A 22,415-nucleotide genomic window follows, 5' to 3' on the forward strand; every position below is an offset into this window, starting at 1 on the left:
AGTAGGGATTCTCAACATGCCCAGGGCTTCCCCTTTAGTAACTAAACAACTTGGAGTTTGGTATCATCCAGAAACTCCATCACCTCTCAACATCCTGATGCAAGCTTCAGCTTCAGATAATGGTGACACCATGCATGTTTTCATCAGGCAATAATTCTGCCTTTGCCACACAACAGGCAGCTTCTACTGGCAGTGAAAAAGACATTGTTCTCCTTGCTCAGTGAGGGCTTTTGCTTTCCCTCTTAGTCTCTGGTTTTCTCAAATGTTTCTAAGCTCTTTATGTCTCCTATGACTCTAGGTATCTCCAGAGTCACAAAGTTCTTCTTGCCTAGAGTGGTCATTTCAAGCAAACATACCCATTGGGAGCAAGGCCTTGAAAAACAGCGTTCCTTTCCAGCAGTTGCCTCCTGGTTATCTGTGTATCACTGATAGTGATTTAACTTCCTGACAGATCACATACCCTGGACCTGTGCCAATTGGTAAGGCCTCCTCTGGGAGGACATTTGGTTTCTGTGAAAATAAGTCCATGCTTGCAATGCTTCAGGACATCTTTTAGTGCTTTTGGTTCCCAAGAAAGTAAGGAGAAACAGCCTTTGTATTTCTGTAGAGGGCCAGCAGGATGAACAAATAAGTAAATCTAACTTCACAAGCCTTGTTAGACATTGAAATGGACATTTTCAGAAAGGTATAATGTAGATTAACTAATTGAACTATCAGTTTTATACAATAGAAAAGTTATTGGCAAGCACAATGCAAACTCCTAGAAAATACCAATATAAATAAAAGCTGATTTATGTATAGTAGGGGAAACTCTGCATTTTCGCCTTGTATTTGCAATTAGGAGGTGGTCTAAACATACAACCAACATCACTTTAAATGTCTCTCTAAACTAAGTCAGTAAAAATGAAGTAGTCCTCTTCTTATATATGCTTACATATTGATTGGATATCTTGCATCCACTTAGCTGAAGCCGTTCCTGCACTGGCACAATCTATCTTGACATACAACACCCAGAAACTGATTTAGCACAAAATTTAACCAATGAGTAAATCAATCCAACTTTTTTGAACAGATGTAATAGAAGAATTAGCCTAGAGCCTGTAGTAAAGATTAGAAAGTCAAGAGAAACACACAGAAGCAAAATAATTTGTCTTGGTTTTATGCAATTCTTGTTTATAAACTGCGTCAATGCTTGACAGAGAGCTTTTTTTTCCTTCTGATTTACATCCCAGCTCATGGTACACCCTGTGACTAAGCACTAGGGAATAATAATTGTAGCACTGTTAGAGGGAGGCGTTTTCACTAATTCTACATGAGTAACATGGGGTGGAGTTTGTGTGAAGTAGGCATTTTGACTGCAGAAAGCTTATTTTCAATTGTTTGTTTCAGTCTGGCTCTAAGAATTTTTAGCACTGAAACATGCCAGCTGATGACCTTGAAAGGAGAGCAAAATGTGTTAGTAGCCCATATTTTTCTGGCAGTGTAGCTCTCCTGCTCTGAGTGCCTCTTATCATTCAGATACAAACATGTTCAATTTGCCTAGTGGTTGTTCGAAGATGACAGAAAGTGCTCCTACCTACTGGTGTTTCTCAATGGGTGAAATCCTTTCCCAAAGCCTAAGAAAATTCCTGTTCTTGGGAATTTTCTGTTAAAGGCCTTCCCAAAACCTACAAGTTGGGATCTGTGAGGGAATTATTTTCTGAGCTCTGATGTGTTACTGTGCTGTCTCTTAAAAAGCCTTACAGTAAATGGCATGGGGGTAAAAAACCCTATTACTTTGACCTGATGACATTTTGCACTTCTGTGTACAGATTAAATGACAATAAGAGGTACAGGCCAACAACATGACCTGCCAAATATGTTTAATTACACTTGATATGAACTAGATAGTCACCACAGAATAGCAGTGTTTATAGTTGTGACAAGCTGCAACTATTATGCAAAATGATTTCTCCATGCAGAGCAAATATCTTACACAAGCGAGGCACAAGCATGATGCCACAGAATCCAACCACCCATGCCAGAAGGACAGGGCTCTACTGATTAAGGCTGCACAACCATTAATATGAGAGCCTAAATTCCATCCAACCCCCTATATAACCAGATAGCTTCCAGCCCTGGCAAAAGCCACTGCAACAGCTCAGAAAAACTACCCTGAGGCTTCCATGGTATCAGATTCCCTCTGCTTACACTCTGCTTCTGAAACACTCTGGAGGTGTTTCTGTTCTCAAAGAGTGTAGGGAGGGCCCAAGAGAGGGGCACAGCCCTAAGTGGAGCCAGTGCTGGGAAGAGCAGCCTGACTGACACACAAATCTGGCACAATGTATGCATCTGTTCTCCCATACACAGTCATTCCAGGAAGATGCGGGATGTGTCTCCTGCCTCTGCAGTGCTGAGAACCTAGAACCCAGCCATGGGCCACAGACTGCAAGAGAAGTGACCTGGCATGCTGGAGATGTGTCAGGAATGCTGGAGATGTACCTGATAACGAGCATCAGCTCATTCCTGTCTGCAGCACAAATGGCTGAAAAGCAGATTTTCTTTACTGATATAAACAAAATATTTCAGTTGTAAATGGTGCATGATTTTGTGGTATTTGCTAGCTTATGAAGTGAAAGCCTTCATAAAGCTTCTTCTCTGTATGCTACTGTACCATAGAATGACCAAATGTACAGGGACTATAGTTATGATGTATGCTTCTATATTTCTTCTATAAATTATTTTCATGAGATCACTAGTAATTCTTAAATCCTGAGCTGTGAACTAATGGAATGGTTCTACAGATAAAGATAAGATAATAGAGCTAGTAAATATACTCCATTCTAGAGTAAAGGCTCATCAGAAATGTTTACACTCAAGGAAAACATAACCCTCTGCTGGTTTCCACAGTTAAATCCTTAAAAAATATGTCATGATTATTATGAACACAAAATACATGATTGCTCAGCAATTTTATCACTGAATAAGTAATTTCTGGATTTCCTCACACCTATATTCCTTGTTATGGGAAAATATTTTAGTCTTTACTTATGCAAAATCCCCACACAATTATTTAGGTTTCGTAGAGCAGCAATTGAAGATATTGGATTGATATGACTTCAGCATAAGTACTACAATATTTGGTCTTTAGGTTTCACATAAACTTAATGCAGCTATTTCTATATGAGAATACTGGTGCAGTGAAACATTCAGGCACAAAGTTCAGTGTTACAGCAAACACATGTAATTCGTATACCAGTAATTACTGTGCCAAATTTCTTCTACCTGGTTAACAAAACAGAAGGCACAAGTTGTTAGCCTTTATAAATGCAATTTATACAGACAAAATACCCACTCATTCCTTTAAAAGAAATCTCTCTTATAAAGAACAGCCACTGATAAGTTCAGACAGTAACTGCAGACAGACTTACAATTTTGCGTGGAATCTGCTTTTGCATGCGATGTATCTTTGGACTTGAGACTGGTTAACCCCATATATACCAGTCCACGTGAAAGTCCCACCTATAACAATGGTCCAGAAGGTGTGCCTTTGCAAAGGATTGGGATCAAAACTACAATGAAAGGAAAAGAGAAAGAAAATTCAGAGTATGAAAGTCTTCTTCATATGTAAAGACCGTAATGCTTAGAAGAAATAATTTCTCCATGCTTGTTCCAATACAAACTTTCTTAATTTGGCCATATTTTGAACATTAAGTAACTCTAACCTTACATGAAGTCACAGAAAGCAAATTTGAAAACTCAGAGCTGACATCCTGAGCCAGTGAAACACTCTGAACTGTCCAAAGGTGAAGCTGGAGAGCTTTATTTGCCTATAAACTACAGTCTTATGTAAAGTTGTATGATGCTTGTGATGGTTGTGATGAAATGATGCTGCAGTAAAAAGTGTAGTGTTCCTGCTTATCTAGAGGGACATCAGTCTAACACCAGTATAAAGGTGTGTTTACAATCCCATCCTTTGTGGACAAAGCCTCTATAAAACATTTTGCTGGTTTACCTCTAAGTAAACAGCAGATTTTAGGTGGCCGTGAACAATTATTATTTTTAAATCAAACTTTAATATAGCAATAAATTTTATTTATCTTGGTGAATGCTATAGTATTATTTCATCTATTACATCCTTTATTCCTTTTCTTTTTCCATCTGTGAACTCAATGATTGGGAGAAGAATCAATGCAATACAACCACTTCAAATGAGCCAAACAGATTGAAATAAATTACTGTTAATAAGTAGAAAAAATTACCCCCAGATGAATTACTTACTGAAGAATTTGGTGAAGAATTTTACAGAATAACCAGATTAATATTGTGAACTGATAGATAAAGGACAAATAGCAATACGTGTCATACTGAACTTTCACTAATAGCACTGGGAGAAGGCTCTCAGAAGAATATTGTATTCATCAAATGTATAATAACTTTTTTATTTGAAATGGTCTTTGATTCAACATTGTCAAATTGAATATTCTTGAATTTTTAAAGTGATATTTTTAGGCTAAGATTACTTACAATAATGGAGGGTAAAATACTATTAAAACTACTTTTATTTTTTTATTTCAGGGGAAAAAATCCTCCCTTTTTCAGATTAGGCAAAAATTATTATTTTCCCATTTGTTTTGGTCCAGTCACTGAAATGCCAAAACACTTTGCAAATTGTAATTATAAATACAAATGTGCTCTCCTATTTACCGTTCTCTTTCAGTGGAATCCCAAATGAATCCTTAAAATACCTACTTGACAAAGTAAAAAGGTTTTTCTCTTTCCAGGATTTTTCATGGAGTAAAACCTAAAAAAATATCCCTCAAACTAGGGAAGCTTGTTTAAAAATATACAGAAACTGGGTCACAACTTTTGTCGTCCTCCTCCTACAGTAGCAGTTTAATTTCACAGTTAGTCACATGAGCTCTATTTGTAGGAATAGAGAGGCACAGCCTCTGCAAGTACAAACTCACTCCCAGAAGTTTAATCTTCCTCCATGGTAGGAATCATTTACAATGCGTCCAATTCCCTCCTGAACCACCACAGCTCGTATAATCACAGATGAAAATCCAGCAACCATGATTCCAACCTGGAAAACATCTGTCCACACCACTGCCTTCAGACCACCCTGCAAGAGGAAGAGCACATATCAGGTACAACAAGGCAGCAGCACTCCTGCTTTGCACTCACACTCAATTAACAGAAGCATTACCATCTGTATTATGGGTAATAGATTAATTTAATCTTCATCTTTAATGGAACTAATTCTGTCTAACTGATGTCTTTAGGTATTGTATTCTGGAAGCTATTCAGGACATCCTGACCCTTTTTTGAAGTGCACAGGAATTTACTTTGGCCATACACATAGTTTAATCCAGTATTTCCTTCACCACATAACCTGATTCAGAAGTTTGTATCAAAAGATAGATTTTTCAGACAGTGCTCATCTTATTTTATATAAGTACCACTAACTCCAGAAGGTATACCATTCATCTGAATAAAAATAAACATTATTTAATCCACCATATGCAAATAAATTTGTCACTGAGGCTCCATTTCATCATTTCATCTAAACACTTGGTTAATCAATGCTGCATTAAAGACCAATCTTTTCATGTGGCATGCTATTTTCTGTGGCTCTATTCAATAACACACAAAACTTACAGTTTTGGTGTTTGACAAATTGCACAGCAAAACCCTACTAGATCAGAAGTAAAATCACAGGAGAATTTTTAGAAAGGGAAATCTACCTTTTTTTTTTTTGCTATTCTTTCAGCAACAACAGAAGTTTGAGTGTATGATAACAAAAAAGATTTCACTTGCATAGAGGCTGCCTATGCATTCAAAGAGATCCCTGGATGAACATGGTCCTGTGGCTACACCTGTAAAATGTAATTCCATGGAGTAACCTGATTATTAGGCTTCTTTTTAATAAATTCCACATTTGATGTAAGTGCGAAAGGAACCAATTTTTCTCAACCAACGGGCCCACGTACCAGTGTGCAGTAGAATGTGCAGACCACGCCAGTGGCCACCACTGCGCCCCACAAGTCAAAGCCAGTGACTGAAAGAGAGGGAAACAGCACCAGTGTGAATGAGGCATTGGGGACAAAACACTGAAGGCCAATTATTGGAAAAATGTAGGAATAAATTAAATGCAAAAGTAGAAGGTATAAATGGCAATGAAAAGATTAGTGTGTCTAAACCACGGGATTCACCCTAACCAGTTGTAAAACTGAAACAATTGTTACAGATTTGGAAACTGCTAAAAAGTTGAGATTTATTTCAGGATCTAGGAAGCTATTGCCTTTACTGCAAACACTCCCAAACACATCCAGTATGGCCCAACTCAGGAAGGTTTTAAAATACATGTCCTTCCTTGAAACACCTGTGTAGTTGCTGACAAGCCTTTAGGCAGGGATTTAAGCAAGTAAACAGTCTGGGGGTTCCCCACAGAGATAAGGTTATTCAAGCATTGTCTGGAAGAAATGCTTCAAAGCCTTTCTTCTATTCTTCCTTCTCTTAAGGATCCCATGTTCCTGCTATACAACACTCTGCTGTGGCTAACATACAGGTTGTCACTGCCCCAGCTTGGCATGCTCACCTGCTGCCAGCCAGGGTGTTGGGGACTCCCTGACAGAGAGTTCAGGCTAATGAGAAACACTGAAAACTAGTGAAAAACATAAGTTATTCTAAATAGGAGCCAGCTAAGTCATAGCTTGGTTTAGCATGTATTTGCAAGGCAAATATAAATATCAAAGATACAAAACGTGGGATTTATACACTGGAGGAAACCAGTAGAGAGAGAGTTGAGGTTTTTTTCTTCCTTTTTGTTCAATGAATGGGGCAAAAAAATTATTCAATGAGCAGAACAACTGTGACTTGATTCTAGCCAAAATGATTAATTTTTATTTGGATTTTGTTATTCCTTTTTCTTGCCAAATGAACAAAATTAATGGTGTCAGATTAAAAGTTTAATTTGGCTCTGTAGAAAAGCTTTTGCCCTTTTAGAAATAAGTGTGGCTCATTTTCAAATCAAAGAGTCATTGTGAAGTGGAAAATGGAAATATTTAACTTTGTAAATATCACAATAAACATCTTAAGTTAAAAATCTCTTTGCTGTTGATTTGGTTTTCCTGCAAAGAGGACAGACCCCATTAAACAGTTCCAGGCAGCCCAAAATCATATTTACAGAACTTTTGCCTTGCCCTCATCTTGAAGAACAGCACTTAACCAAAGGAATTAAATTTGTCTTTAGTGCCTGCATTGCCTTAAAAATTTACTTAAGCCTTTTCAACTTTTCTGAATAAGCCATTATCTACAGGTATTGCATCAGAAGTAGAGTAAATGAGAGCCAGTATTCCCATAAATCTCTTCTGTAATTCCTTACAGGCAGGGATTAAGGGACTAGGATTACAGAGTTCCCATTAAAAGACTTCACAGTCAAGCCCTGAGCTATATTTTTCTGTGTTACATTACCAAAAATACCCAATGCTACATGAAGAAGAAATAATATCAGTAGAGGAACAGTTACAGTATACTCATTTTACCTTGATTTAGTGCTAAAGCTGGAGCATAAATGACAATACCAGTGTACAAAGTCTAGAGCAGGGAAAAAAAAAAAAAAAGAAATATCAAAATAAATGTAAATTCCTGGAAAGGTGATAACTTTCTGAGATTATTTCTTTTCAAGTATCTATGTAGTCTATATTTTCTAAATTCATAATTGTTGACAAATAACTCCAATTAGAAGACAAATGTCTGAGGCTATTAATCTCTACAGTCTCACAGCCTAGTGAGAGTCCCCTACCAGGGACTCTTAAATATAAAATCCATCTTCTCCTGGCTTTTCTAATTAACTTATCCTATTCCTTTACAATGGCAAAGGAAACAAGAGCAAAAGGAAGTTAATGAGGTTTACACATGATTTGTCAAGGAATCTATTAATATCATTTTCTCAGTCTTGAGATCAATATGTCTTTCAGTATCCAGCTATAATTCATGTGAGTAAGAACACAAAATATGACAACAGTTGGTCATTATGGATAGTGTTACAGGGAATGTAACCTTCAGCCTCTAAAACAAAGCCATACATGATTACATTTTCAACCACAGTAAAGATACAGACAAATCAAGAGCTAGTCCATCTACCTTTGTGGGCACAATGGGATTCATACACGGATAGCCTCAATTTCATTGTATATGATTTTAAATCCTGTTTGCTTCTTTATCACTGTTATTACTGCCTCAAGTTCAGCTCTGACATGGGTCAGGAGAATACAGTTTCCAACGTGCTGACAACTTCTGTGGAGGTCAGTGGTCTTGATTCAAAGCATCTGGATCACCAATAGGTCGTGAGCTGACGTGCATCAGCTGTCCATGGCTGGACTCTTCTGACTTTCTGATTTACAGGAATGGGATTTGGGCATGGAAAAACAGTAGAATCAGATGTCATCCAGGATTCAGCCAGGTTCCGCCCTTCCTGCAAGTGTCCACCCTAGGCACAGGTGGCAAACCAGAGCAGGATTTGTTTGACCACAACTTTCCCAGAAACTCACTTCCTGGTCAAACCACGACACCACTCAATTACTTACCATGGCTTTTGAGCAGATCAAAGCCAGTTCCCAAGGTGGAGCTCTACCACATGACCAGTGGCTATGCTGGGACAGAGCCAAGAGGTAACAGGAGTGAGCAGCTCTCTAGCTGTATGTGGAAATTAGCATGGAGAAGCTGCTTCACCCAGCCTAACCTAATTGCCCTGACCCCCTGCTGCACACCTGCTAGAAGCACATGTCAGAAAGGATAGGGGGGCTATTGGGGAAATTGTTATTCCTACCTGTGTGCTACACCCTGCCACTGTGTGTGCATGCTTGTTTCTCTCAGTGCCATAAGTCCTCTCCAGATTTTCATATGCAGCTTGCATGAAAAGAAGGCTGCCAGTCCTGACTAGTCCCTGGTTAATATCTCCTCAAACGACCTATACCACCTCCCAGCCAGCCCCTGACACCTGTCTAGCCCAGTCAATGTTTGACTTGCTGTCCATACAGTGACTGTCAGCATGTGCTGCTGAAACACAGAATCATAGAATGGTGTGTGTGGGAATGGTCCTTTAATGATCATCTAGTCTAATGCCCCTGCCATGGACAGGCACACCTTCCACTAGATCAAATTGCTCAGAGCCCCATCCACCCTGACTTTGAACACTTCCAGGGCTGGACCATTGCACTTTTTCCCCAGACTACCTGGTCCAGTATCCCACTATCTTTTTTGCAAAAAAATTCTTCCTTCTATCCACTCAAAATCTACCTTCTTTCAGTTTAAAACTATTATCCCTTATTCTGTCACTACAGGCCTTGGTAAAAAGTTTCTCTCCACCTTTCTCATAATCCCCCTTTGAAAGGCTGCAATAAGGTCTCCCCACAGCCTTCTCTTCTCCAAGTTTAACAATTAATCCCACATTTTTCAGCCTTTCTTCACAGGAGAGTTGTTCCACCCCCAAGACCATTCTTGTGGTCATCCTCTGGACCCTCTCCAAGAGGTCCATGTCTTTCCTGTGCTGGGGACCCCACAGGAAGATGCAGTACTTCAGGTGGGGTCACACAAGAATGGAGTAGACAGGGAGAATCACCTTCCTCAAACTGCTGCCCACACTTCTTTTGGTGAGAGACTGAATTGGCTTTCTGGGCTGTGACCAGACTTTCTGGCTTGATCAAATTTTTCATCCACCACTATCTCCAAGTTCTCTTCTGCAAGGCTGCTCCCAATCAGCTCATCCTTCAATCTATACTGATATTTGTGATTGCCCCAATCCATGTGCAGGACCTTGCACACGGGTTTGTTGAACTTTATGGGGCCACTCCTCAAGTCTGTCAAAGTCCCTCTGAATGGTGTCCTTTCCCTTTAGCAAATCAGCTGCACCACTGAGCATGGTGTCATCCACAAACTTGCTAAGGGTGAGTTTATTCTCACTATCTATGTCCTTAATGAAGGTATTGAATAGTATTGGTTCCAGTAATATAGCACTCATTATTGGTTTCCATCAGAATATTTAGCTGTTGACTGCAATCCTTTGGATGCAATCATCAAGTTAATTTTTTTTCCTTCTAATAGTCCATCAGTCAAACTCATACCTCTTCAAGCCTTTTAATTCAAGGGATTCAGCATCAGAACTTGTGGCTTTCTCATACAGAGCGAATAAGTGCCAGAAGACTTGAATCATCAGAAATTAAAATTTGTCACAACTATGATCACATTTTTGTGTCAATTTAAATAGGACTGATATAATCTTTCTTCTTCTTCAGTAGGATTTTTTTGGCTGTATTATTATAAATCCTTTTCTTTACCTTATTTTAAGTATTAATATTCACAGAAGAGTTAAATTGCACCATTAAAATCTTGGGAGGTTTTCTTTCCTCACTAGTACTTAATTTATTCAGGTTAAATTTTAAGTGCTTGGCAGAGAAAGCCACATATAGATCTTTGGTTAATTTCCTTAAGCACATATCTAAGTTGCATATAATTATTTTTCTCATCTTTGCAGGTAAAGAATATGCTTAGCTCTTCCAACTTATGCAACTGTGATATCTTCATATGTGCTGGTGAAACAGTGTCAGGTTTCACACTTGCCAGCACTCTACTTTTTCCATAAGCTTGTGTATCTGTAAAAACCAGCTAAGCAGCACTGCTCAAATCAGTAATGAGCACTGCATTGGGAGCTATCTTACTGGTGCAAGTGTGATTGCCCTGTGACTTCTGGTGTGCCTTAAAAAATACAAAAATGGACAAAAACAAGCGTGTACCTTAAAGAGCTTTCTGATTGCATAGTCATTCTTACTTTGAATTACCCAAAAGTCCACTTCAAAACTGTAAAGAGAACACATTTTTGCTCTGGTGCATTTGACATATGCTCACTGACATTTAGAAGCTGTGGTCCCATACTGACTCTTTGAAAGGGCCAGATGAAGCAAACTGTACCAACAATAATTTAAGAAATTGCTTTAGTTTAACATTCCCCAGGGCAGTAATCTTCTACTTCTCAGTTTGCAGACACCTAAGGTTTTTCCAGTGGTGCAAACCCTTGTGCAGTAAGTAAATAACAGATCCTGACAACCTTTTTTGTCACCTCTCACTGGCCCTTGAGAATTAGACTCCCAGAATCCACGCAGCAGAGGACGAAAACTGCGCTGTAGATGATTGGTGCATGTTTGCATTTTGAACTCATTGTGAGGTTCTCCAGCAGGCAAGTGAATGACTGCTTTTCACAATGCTACCCTGTGTGAAGGGTTGCTCATCTCTTGGCATGGTGCTGATGTCAAGTGACTGCTGTGGGCATTCAACAGCGCCCACAGAGACCCAGGAGGCAGGTAGCCCAGCACCTGCTCCCCACCTCACTGCTGTGCAGCAGAAAGAGCTTTGTTTCTCCTGCTCCCAGCCACCCAGGCACTGTGGGAACCACATCAACTGCTCAGAAAAAACAGCCAGTTACACCCAACTAAATAATTCCGGCAGCCCAAGGACCACAGAACAGCTTTGACGTTTACTTGCCGTTTGTATTATGAAAAGGACCGTTCCACAGAGGCGTAGATATTTATTAAATCGAAGTTCTAAATACTGCAAAAAAGAAGAAAAAACCAAATGCTTATATTGAAATTTGGCACTGTTGATAGGACTAGAATGAAGTGATATGCAATACAGAAAGAGCAGAGTGTAGTTTTTACGTTTTCATGAGTGGCCAAAACTCCTACAGTCTCCTTGTTTGATATCTCTTTCAACCTGGTTTTCTTTACAGACTTCACCAGTGGGCAATGAAACACAAACAAGTGAATCAGATATAAGCTAGTCACTATACAAGGGTGTCTACAGAAAAGACAAGAACATATGATCACAGAATCACTAAATATGCTGAGTTGAAAGGAGCAGAGATACACAAGAATCATCAAGTCCAAATCTTGACTCTGCACAGGGACACCTAAGAGTTGACAAATGACATAGCAGCCAAGAAATAGAATCCATTAGTTTTGTGAAATCAGAGAGAAAAAGAAAACATTGTGACTATTCCTACATCTTAGTCAATGTGGAAACTCTGGCATTATGTGTGTCCATCGTTGAACTGCTGCAAGAGAGGGCAAAAGATTTTCAGTTGTCAGCAGCTTCTTCCCATGTTAACCTCACCTTCTGCACTGCCCAAGGCAGCCTGATATATTCTACTGATAAGTCAAAATGTATCCTTTTGTGAAACAGGAATCCTCACTTTTCTATCAAGGCTGGAACAGCACAACCTCTAAATTAGTCTGTCATACTGTAGAGCAAATTTCTTACCACCATCTGTCCTAAAAACCCTCTCGGTGTGTGATTGTACAAAAGAAATCTCATTTCCCTGACAAATCTGTCTAATCAACACAGATAAACACTGAGGCACCTCTAAGGGCTCACTCATGAACCGAGCATTTAAAATGTGATGCGTGAGCATGTCCCTACAAGGAAGCAGTCTTGAACCCCTGAACAGACACAAAAGGTTGTTAAAAATCTGAACTCTGTCCAGAAACAGAAGATATATCTTTTATAGGTGCATTACTGATTCAACGCCAAGATAATCAGTGAGTTTCCAGTCATGGTCATAAGCCTTTATTTAAAAGAGCCCTATTTAAGTATCATCATGACAGTCCAAAGATTAGTAGATTAAAATACACTGAAAAACACCAGAAATTTCTGTTGGTGAACTCTTATCTAAATTCACTAGCATAAATCTTGTTTTCAGCCTCCAGTGCTGCAATGTCTCTGTTCAGTGTAATAAAATGCTAAAGATCAAAGTAGCCAGTCAAGGACTTTCACCTGCACTGATGCTCCTTTCCCAAAGTCCTCTGCAAAATGAGCAGTTTGCTTCCAAATCTGCAGCTAGGAACTATCTCCATGCAGGATAAACAGATTGCATGGACATTTTGAATCAGAAGAAAGCACTGACCAAATGCTTCCCCATCCCAAAACTGTCAGACTCAACCTGTGATTATCCCACTACCCCAGCTGTCTCCGTGCTGATGGCTGTAACTTTAACTTGCATGCTGTGCTTAAAACCAGCTCAGCCTTATTTTGGTGGAAATAAGAAAACTTTCACAGACAGAGAGCACTAGCTGACCTCCTTGTATAATCATGAGGGAGAAGACATTCAGTAGTGTAAACAGCCTCAGGTGACAAGGGGTGTCTTCAAAATCTCTAGGAACAGCACAAATACATACTCTGCCAAAGGGTGACTTTTGTGGTTGCACCTTAGCTTAGAAACCAATCTGGAGGGAGCATGATGTGATGCGATAACTCTGGTTCTTATAGTAGATGGTTTTGTGCTCTGGTTTGGGTATATTAATTACAGATTATTAATGACATGTCACCATCCAAGCTGCATGAGGATTACTCCACCTACTGAACTGAGTATCTGGCATGAGGAAATAAACCTGGTATGACACTGAGCTAAGGCAGCAGGGTTGAGCATCACCTGCCGGCAGAGACAGTGTGGGCAGACTTGGGGACAGAGTGGTTGCAGCCTGCTCTCAGGAGTGTGAGGACATAGGACAGCCCAGAGTGCAGGGAATTTGGGGGAAGAGAAGGTGGGGGGCAGACATGTAGAAAGTAGGTATGAGAAGCCTCCCAGCTCCCTAAAAGCTGGGGAGGGATTCTTTCCACTCCCTTACCTCATAGGTGCTGGTAATGCCCAGCTTGTAGAAGACGGGCAGGAAGATCTCAGCACTGCACAGCACCACCAGGCCGTAGGTGATGGCAAAGATGCAGAAGATGGCACCATAGCGATAGATCTCAGCAGGGGTGCCCAGCACCGTGACGGCTGACATGAAGCTGGCGGTGAGGGAGAGCGCAACCGGGAGGGCACTCATGCTGCGGCCTGCCATGAGGAAGTCCTTCGATGTCTTCTGCCCACCTCCCACGAAGGCGTAGTAGATGCCAATGATGGCTGAGATGAGCAGCATAGCTGCAAAGACCACATAGTCCCAGACGGTGAAGCGCCCCATTCTATCCGAGGATCTCACCCTTGGAACCAAGGATCAGAGGGGCTGCTGATGCCTCTGCAGGGCTGGCATAAACAGGAGGAAGCAGATGGCAACGGGCCCCCGGGGAGGTGCCCCTCTCCGGGGCTGGGGCAGGCGCGGTGCGGTGACACCAGCGGGACAGAAACGAAAAGGTGCGGTGCGGTGTCCGCCGCCGGGACAGGTGCGGTGCGGTGTCCGCGGGTGGGACAGGTGCGGTGCGGTGCGGTGTCCGCCGCCGGGACAGGTGCGGACAGGTGCGGTGCGGTGTCCGCAGCCGGGACAGGTGCGGTGCGGTGTCCGCGGGTGGGACAGGTACGGTGCGGTGTCCGCCGCCGGGACAGGTGCGGTGCGGTGTCCGCGGATGGGACAGGTGCGGTGCGGTGTCCGCCGCCGGGACAGGTGCGGTGCGGAGCGGTGTCCGCCGCCGGGACAGGTGCGGAGCGGTGCGGTGCGGTGTCCGCGGGTGGGACAGGTGCGGTGCGGTGCAGTGTCCGCCGCCGGGACAGGTGCGGTGCGGAGCGCCCCGCGCAGGTCCCCTCGCGTGTCCCCGGGGCGGGAGCGGGCCGCGCCGGGAGCCGCTGTGCGAGTGCCGCAGCCGGGACGGCGGGCGGGCCTTATACGGTGCCGGTGCCCGCTCCTCCCCGCGGCGCTGAGCGCCCCCGCGGAGCGAGAAGGGGCGGCGATCCCGGGCCAGGGCAGCCCGCCCCGCGCCTCCGGGCTGCGGGATGGAGCCACGGCACAGCCCCGCCTGAACGCGCTTACACCGCAAGCTTGGGTCGTGGTCCAGAGTTTGTGGAGGGAAGACATTTCACACGAGAGTTTCCCAGGATGGGGAACCTACCCTCGCTCATTAGCATATTGCACCATCTCCCCAAAGGGCTCAGGTGAAAATATCGTTTAATATATACATTTCCATGAGTTGTGCAATCTGGAAGGAAACTCACTGAATCAGATTTACCAAGACGAGTTGCTGAACACTGCAGTTGTGCAACAGGGAAACCCTACTACCTGCACTGTGCTCACAGAAGTTTTACTAATCATCTTCATGTTCAGGAGTCAAAGTGCACAGGAATATCACGAATGGAGCTTCACACACCTTACCCAGAGAGGAATACTTCAAAAACACCTATGGGATTCTAAGGTCATGCATGTCAAGTGGTGGAGATGTGCCTATTTCTATAGCCAGCAGTAGACACAGGACTAACAGCAAATACCATATTTGGCAGATGGGGAATGAAGATGAAAGGATGCCAAAGCTGACTCAGATGTGCTTGACAGCAGTGCAGCCACACTCAGCACACCTTGTAGCAGACTTTAGAAGCTTTGCACAGTAGCTTTCCATCTTGAGCTGTACATTGGCAAAGTGCTATGCTGGAAGTGATTACTTAGTAAAAGTCAGAACCAGCCTGAGGATTAAAAATTACCCTGTTTTCCTTTGTGGAAAGTGGAATAATTTTCCTTCCTGCCCAGCCTCTCCTGGCTTTTATCCACAGCTGGATAAGCTGAAAGCAGTCTTTGCTGTAAGTGCTCTAAGCTGCCTGGATATGACCATTCTAAGACATGGTTTTCAGCAGCCTTCTGTATCTTAGACAGAAATGACCAGACAGCCAAGCACAGATGATGGAACTCTCTGCTTGGGAGCTCTGGAATTGCCAGCCTTTTGGAGTTATTTCTGAGTGCATATTGGAAGGAGGGGGAGCAGGTGGAAGTCTGGTCTGGCAGGATTATTAAGTTGAGCTGTGAAGTCATGTCTGTTTTGGTGTCTAGATGCCTGTCTGGGAGTCTGAATATCCTTGAAGAGAGAGAAGCTGGCCATGGTGTGCAAGTGGCATGTCCTAATCTCACCACAGCAGGTTAGGGCACCAGTCTCTGTAGCCCAATAACTCGCTAATTACTTACACAATGAGTAACAGCTTCCAGTTGTCCTGTTGAGGAAGAGCAAGAAAGAAACTTATGCTCTACACCTACCAGTACCTATTGATTTATTGATCATCTGAAGTGGGTGCCCTAAATCAACTTTTGACAACGTGAAAGATGATAAACTTTTCAAGCAAAGTCTCAATGAAAACCAGCACATCCCCACTCAGTGCAATGAACTGGTGTTGTCCAAAAAAAGGTATTTGTTGTCAAAAAGCATTACTCCTTTTTCTTAGGAAGGATATAAACGAGCTCTGGCCCAGACCCACAGCTTGTGCTGCTCAGAGCTTCATGCTCAGTGTTCTTTGTTTGCACTTCTTCAGGAATTATGTTGCTCAAACCACCCAAACAATAACATGCATTTAAAGTATTAATTACACAGGATTAATACAATTTTGATTTGGCTTCTTTATAATTTTTGACATAATGTAAACACAACAAGTGATAACATGTACTGGAAAACAAATCATGTTTCTTAACTGAAACACAAGCAGCTATTAGGAAATGCACATCACTCTGGTTTCACGTGGCATCCTCGGTTCTTTTACCAGTAGCGTTAAGCAAATTGTCTTTCAAATGTCATCATGATCAATATGGCATGAAAGGCTCGATCCTCCAATATGGATGTTTCCATTTTTGGAACGAGCAGCAAATCTGTATGATGGCCATGTTCTAAATCACAGCAAGTGAACCTGGACAACAGGACTAAATGTTTTTCTGGATTTTTCACACAGGAACCAAATTAGCTCTATTGGTTTGTGCTGTGTAACAGAGACAGAACTGCAAGTATTTGCTTTTTCTCATCGCTACAATAAATATGTAAATGGCTTCCAAGCTTCTGTCTTTCATTATCTTCTTGTAACACTTTTGCCCCATCTCCACTGGGCCTTATGTGGCATCTCACCTTATTGTGGCTGTGACTCTGTTTTTGTAAGATCTACTGACATCAGTGGGATTCAGTGTTTAATAGCAAGAGGGGTAAGATTCACACCTCTCCAGCACCCTCTAATTAAAAAGGCCATGGATCTAACCAAACAAACCCCAGACTGCCTATGGGTTCCAAATGGTTCCTTCCTTGTAATTATACTGGGCTCATTTCCACATGGGACAGCTCTGTGAGGTGTTACTGGAAGTCTGTAGGGAAGGACATTCCCTTCCTGTTACTTTTCATGTGGATAGGCCACTGCATTGGAAGATCAGTCAGATGTATTTCTCCTGTGGACGAGACAAATATATTGAGCCCTGAACTTGGAAAGATGCTGCCCATCTTTCTGAACTAAGTTGTGAAAATAGACTTTGAGGGATTATCCTGCTTGTAGACAAATGTGGGCATGGGCAAAACCAACTGTAAGGGAGGGAGGAGAGCACTGGAGGCCTGGTGACCATTGTTCAGTAGTGATGCAAGACCCTTTACATTTTGCTTTGGCAGCCTGGGAGCTCTCCAACTTCCAGTAATTCTTTGCTTCATTTCAGACTGTGTGGGGTTCAGCTGTTCCTACACCAGCTGAGCTGAGTTTGCAGATCAAGAACAGTTCGTGATCAATTTTATTGACCTGTGTAGTGCCAGGACTGGCCATTGTTCCCTGCTGCTTACACAGGGATCAGTTTGGAAATCTTGCCAGAAAATGGCTGGCTGTTGGTAAAAATAAACAACCAAAATAATTTCAAAACAAAATCTGCAAAAATGGATGATTTGTTAGGAAATCAGGGATGTGGGATGATGCCCTGTATATATGTATACATGTGTTCATGTGGAAGGTGTTTGCACTTCATACAATGACCACAGTACACCATCACCAAATCTAGAGAGATTGGGACCACAGAAAGATTAAGGAGCTACCAGTTACATTGAAGTAGATGGGAAAAAATGCAGGATCCCATAAATGTTCCTGTTGAAAGGAACACTGCTGCAGGAGCTGAACCTCTATTAGGGGAATGGTGAAACCATTTGAGAGAAAGACCTTAAAATCACAGAATTGCAGGCAAAGCTTCTCATCTTCTTAAGTTCACAAGCCAACCAACACTAAGACACCATGAAATGAGGAGCTAGATTTAATTTACTTCTCCATTCATGGAGCTATCAGTTAAATTTCCTTTACGTCACAGTTAGTGTTAGGAATAACATATCAAAATTAATAATTTACTCCTAATTAGACTGTCTGATTTTTCTCACAATGCAGTACTTTAAGTAAAAATGCACTTCTTTTACTTTTGGAAAATTTTAATTGAAGCAACTGCTTCCTATACAACATAATTTGTCACCTTGAGAAACCTGTTGCATTTTGGTATAAAGGAAACTCATTGCTGATGGTGTTTCATATTTCTGAACATCAGTTAGGGTCTTTGAATACACCCTAATCTCCTCTACTTGCTGTGCTTTTCACTGCTGTTCTGACTTGCTTGGCATAGTATAGCTAGTTACCTTATACCACCATCACTGGCTTTGCTTCTCCTGGTTTAATGTTCCTGTTGTGGTGTAATCCCAGCCAGCAGCTAAGTACCACACAGCCATTCAATCACCCACCTGTCTCCCACCTTGCAGTGAGGAGGAGAAATGGAAAAAAAAAAAAAGAAAAGCAAAAGTTGTGGATTGAGATAAGAGCAGTTTAATGAGTGAAACAAAATAAAATCTAATAATAATATTTATAATCATGACAATATTAATAATTTTAATTAAAGGGGGTGGAAGGAACCCAAAAGAAACAAGAAATGCATGATCCAATTGCTCACCACCCACTGACTGATGCCCAGCCCACACCCGAGCAGCAATTAGCATCTCCTGGCCAACTTCTCTCAGTTTATATATGGGAATGATGTTCTGTGGTATGGAATATACCTTTGGCTAGTTCAGATCAGCTGTCCTGGCCACGTTCCCTCCCAGTTTCTTGTGCACCTGCTCACTGGCAGAGCATGGGAAACTGTTTGGCTTAGGGTAAGCACAATGTAGCAACAATGAAAACATCAGTGTGTTATCAACACTCATTTTATATTACATTCAGAATGCAGAACTGTACCAGCTACTAAAATAAAATTAACTATCCCAGCCAAAACCAGGGCAGATGTCTTAATCTCCCACAGTCTTGCTTAGTGATTTTCTTAGCATTCTTTTCAGTTACTTTTCTTGTCAGCCCTTTTTCTGCTAATAGTGTTTGGACATGACAGAATTATCCTGAAAGGGGATTCAGAAGAGCATCATCATCATCATCATCATCATCATCATCATCATCATCATCAATATTCCTTCTGAAATTTGGATGAGTTTCATAGAAATAGTCACCTGGCACATGAATTTTGAGCACAGGGATTTTTTTTTTACAGAGATGTCCCATAATTGTTACCTCTTTATTTCCAGTAATATCACTAGGGCACATTTCCAAGCATCCTTTTAGAAACTTCTTTCTAGAAGTAATTTTATAGAAGTGCCTCTTGCACAGACTGTGTTCTGTTTGTGGGCAATAAAAAGGATGCAATGATATTTGCAAATGTCTTATGCCTTAAAAAATCATAAATATAACAAGTTAAATATTTCAAGAAGCATGGTTCCCTAATTCCATGCCTGTCATTTTTCCAATCCTCATCCTATTTGAAGAGGTGTAGAATTGGGAAAGGTCTTTGCTTCAGACTCTAATCATTAGGAAGTCTTTCATAGTAACAACTTTCACTAGAAGTATTTGTCCTCTCATGCTTAGCATGTCTGGGACACAAGGACAGAAAGAGTGACTTACAAAGAAAGAGATCAACAAGGAGAAAGAGTCAAAGAGTCATAAAAGTCATGGTTTATGTTGACATTTTGAATGACACCTTCTTAGTTGTTTGTTTTTTCTATGTTCACATTCCACTGAAATTCGAATGAATGCAGTTTGAAAGGAAAATAATTTAAATGTGAGTACTTAATTGTCTTGAGAAGAGAACTTTGTATTGTGTAATCCACTAATACCAACACACCTTTTAAAATCAATAGTGAGTGCTCCAGGATTGAAGGAAGTACATAAGTTAGCCTTGACTACTGAACATTTAAATCTGAATAATTAGGAGTCTATAATGCAGTGAGATGTATCATACATAAATACTTGCTCATGAGAACAAATAGTATGGGAATAAAATTGTGGTACAGATTTTACTTCTTTAACTCAAATGGATAAATAAGTTACATGTTTGAACTTTATTCCCATGGCTTTGGGATCTTTTGTTTATTTAAGGTGTTCAATTCTGCATCAACAGAATTACAATTCAACTAGTTTGCTTACTCGCAGTTAATGTATGAGAAAAGGCTGTCAAATGTTCACCAGAACGATGAACAAAAAATTGATTTTTTTTCTGAGTAAATTTTTCTGAACTTCTGTATTTTGTTTCTGTTGCTTCCCTCTTTTTTTCACTACCTGCTATCCAAACTATCTCAGATCACATGTTCTAGTTGATGTTATTCTGCTATGTGTTTGCTTTAGGTGTACCGTGTAGGGTACTTCGGTTATGCAGCTTGGCTCCTTGCTGAAGGAGAGAGACAGGTTCTTCAGAAAGAAACTGTTGCTTTGATATGCTCCCTGGAGGAGCCCATCTCTTTGCACTTTCTACAGAGGAATCCTCTGGAAATGAGCCTGCTAACTCAGCCACTTCAAAATACTCTGAAAAATGTTGCCTGCCCCTGCCCCAGTGCCCTAACTAGCTTTTTGATTATTTTGATTTATTTTCCATTCATAATCCAGAGTATCTATCACCAGTACTGACATCTCCCTTATTATCTGCCTCCCATCCTTCTTTGTAATTGCTACTGCTGAATCCTCCGAGCTCCTTTCATCTCCACCCACATCTCATCACATGAAGAAACTTTCTCTTCCTCCTCCCTCTCACACTTCTGCAAGAATCCCCTTCCTTTTGGACCCACAGTCCCATGAGGCATTTCCCCCAAAACTGCTGTTTCCTATCCACTTCATTCTTCCAATTTTTTAATGTATCTAGGTACTGACTGCCTTGCCTCTCTTTTAAACCCCTTTTCGATCATCTTGAGTTCTTCTTACACTCTGCCAAGGCTGCCCATGATGAGATCACACAGACACATACATTGCTTGGAAATGTTTGAAAGCAGTTATGTACATTTATACCAGCTCTATGTGTTTAATTGCTTTGTTTGTCAGGCATCCTCAAAGCAACATCACCAAAAGTAGATAAGGAAGGAGGTTTTTCCCTCAGGTCCAACCATTTGCATCTGTTGACTTTGGCTTGGTTTGTTTCTTCTGTTTTCCTCTATAATGTGAGATTTGTTACACCTATTTCTGATGCTATCTGGATATTTTAAATAGCAAATCCCTGTTTTTTCTGGAGAGTGTAAACACTGCCAGCATCCTTGGTCTCTCCCAAGATGCTGCTGGGACACACTGTAGGTTTTTGGCCTCTTGCACTGCAGTCTTATGGCTGTTGCAGGAAGCTAAGGAGTGATGGGTGGTCTGCGGTGGGTGAAGGACAGCGGATATGTGTCATTTGGATGTTCATGACCAAACTCCATGGCAGGAGGACTTTATTAATCCAGGCACACTAAGACTCTTAAAATTAATGTCTGTTGCTTTAGTGTATTGCTATCCAGTGTTAGCATGTGTTCAAATAGACTACTGAGTGGGGTTTGATGAAAATGTGGATTTGGGGCTAAGGCAATGGGGAAGAAATAATAACTTTAATATGCTTTTATAAATAGGCAAAAAAAAAAAAGATTGTATTGATCTAGCATCATAAAGCCTCCACAGCTTCTGCACAGTCAGGTTAATACCACGTGTTATTGCTAGCAGTTTGGTGAATGATGTGCTGCAAAAGGAAGTGCAACAGTAAATGGCAGTAGAGGAGAAGCATTTTGCCTGCAGTTGAATTTAAGGGACTCCATCTCTTGGTACAGCAGATGCTCTGTATCTGTACAGTACCATTAGATGATCATCATTTTAAAGGGGCTCATTTCATCTCAGATCAAAAAAGGCACTGGTGGGCATCGTGCAAGCGATCTTCTACTGACTCTGAACACCAGATGAAATATAGCCCTCTGTGCAGCCAGCAGCTATAGCCAGAGAGCTGAACTGCACCCCTTGGCAAGTGCTTGCCCAGTTCAAGCAACCAGGACTTCATCTGCTTCAGAGTCTTTTGGGTTTTCTCTCTTACTTGGAGATGGAGGCTCATTTCCTTTTCCTTTATTACTGAAGTGTCAGTCTCCACTTAGATATCATTTATACAGGGATCAATTATTTCAGGATGTTTGTTTTATCAGTTCTTTCAATGGCTCCTATTTGATTTGATCATAAATTAGACCCGCAAATCGATATCAAAAGGCAGCAGCAGTGTTCAAAGTCGTACTTAAATGTTATGAAAAGAAGGGATAGCCTTAATTCTTTTTTTCTTAGTGTTAGCAACATCTCCGCAGTGACAGCATCAATAACATTTTTGGTGGCTTTTTGGTTGGTTGGCTGGTTGGTATGGTTTGGTTTTTTTAGTATTTTTTGGGGGTTTTTTCTG

At 41.3% G+C, this 22,415-nt stretch overlaps 1 protein-coding gene across 2 annotated transcripts in view; it reads right to left on the reverse strand.

The window, feature by feature from the left end:
* Positions 1 to 14,202, reverse strand: part of SLC5A8 (solute carrier family 5 member 8) — a 28,950-nt gene extending 14,748 nt beyond the window's left edge. Inside the window, exons 1-6 of one of the 2 annotated variants that reach the window (XR_010362312.1) lie at positions 13,659 to 14,202; positions 11,521 to 11,586; positions 7,527 to 7,578; positions 5,973 to 6,040; positions 4,950 to 5,104; positions 3,411 to 3,551 (exon numbers count right to left, since the gene is read on the reverse strand). Coding sequence is in view for 1 of the 2 variants with exons in the window: in XM_064419868.1 (XP_064275938.1) it covers positions 3,411 to 3,551; positions 4,950 to 5,104; positions 5,973 to 6,040; positions 7,527 to 7,578; positions 11,521 to 11,586; positions 13,659 to 13,991 (815 nt within the window). In the remaining variant the exon portion in view is untranslated. The remainder of the gene's footprint in view (positions 1 to 3,410; positions 3,552 to 4,949; positions 5,105 to 5,972; positions 6,041 to 7,526; positions 7,579 to 11,520; positions 11,587 to 13,658) is intronic. The other variant, XM_064419868.1, reaches the window with a different exon arrangement.
* Between the last annotated feature and the right edge of the window lie 8,213 nt (positions 14,203 to 22,415).

Source organism: Passer domesticus, chromosome 5 (genome assembly GCF_036417665.1).
Source record: "Passer domesticus isolate bPasDom1 chromosome 5, bPasDom1.hap1, whole genome shotgun sequence".
Classification (NCBI taxonomy): domain Eukaryota; kingdom Metazoa; phylum Chordata; class Aves; order Passeriformes; family Passeridae; genus Passer; species Passer domesticus.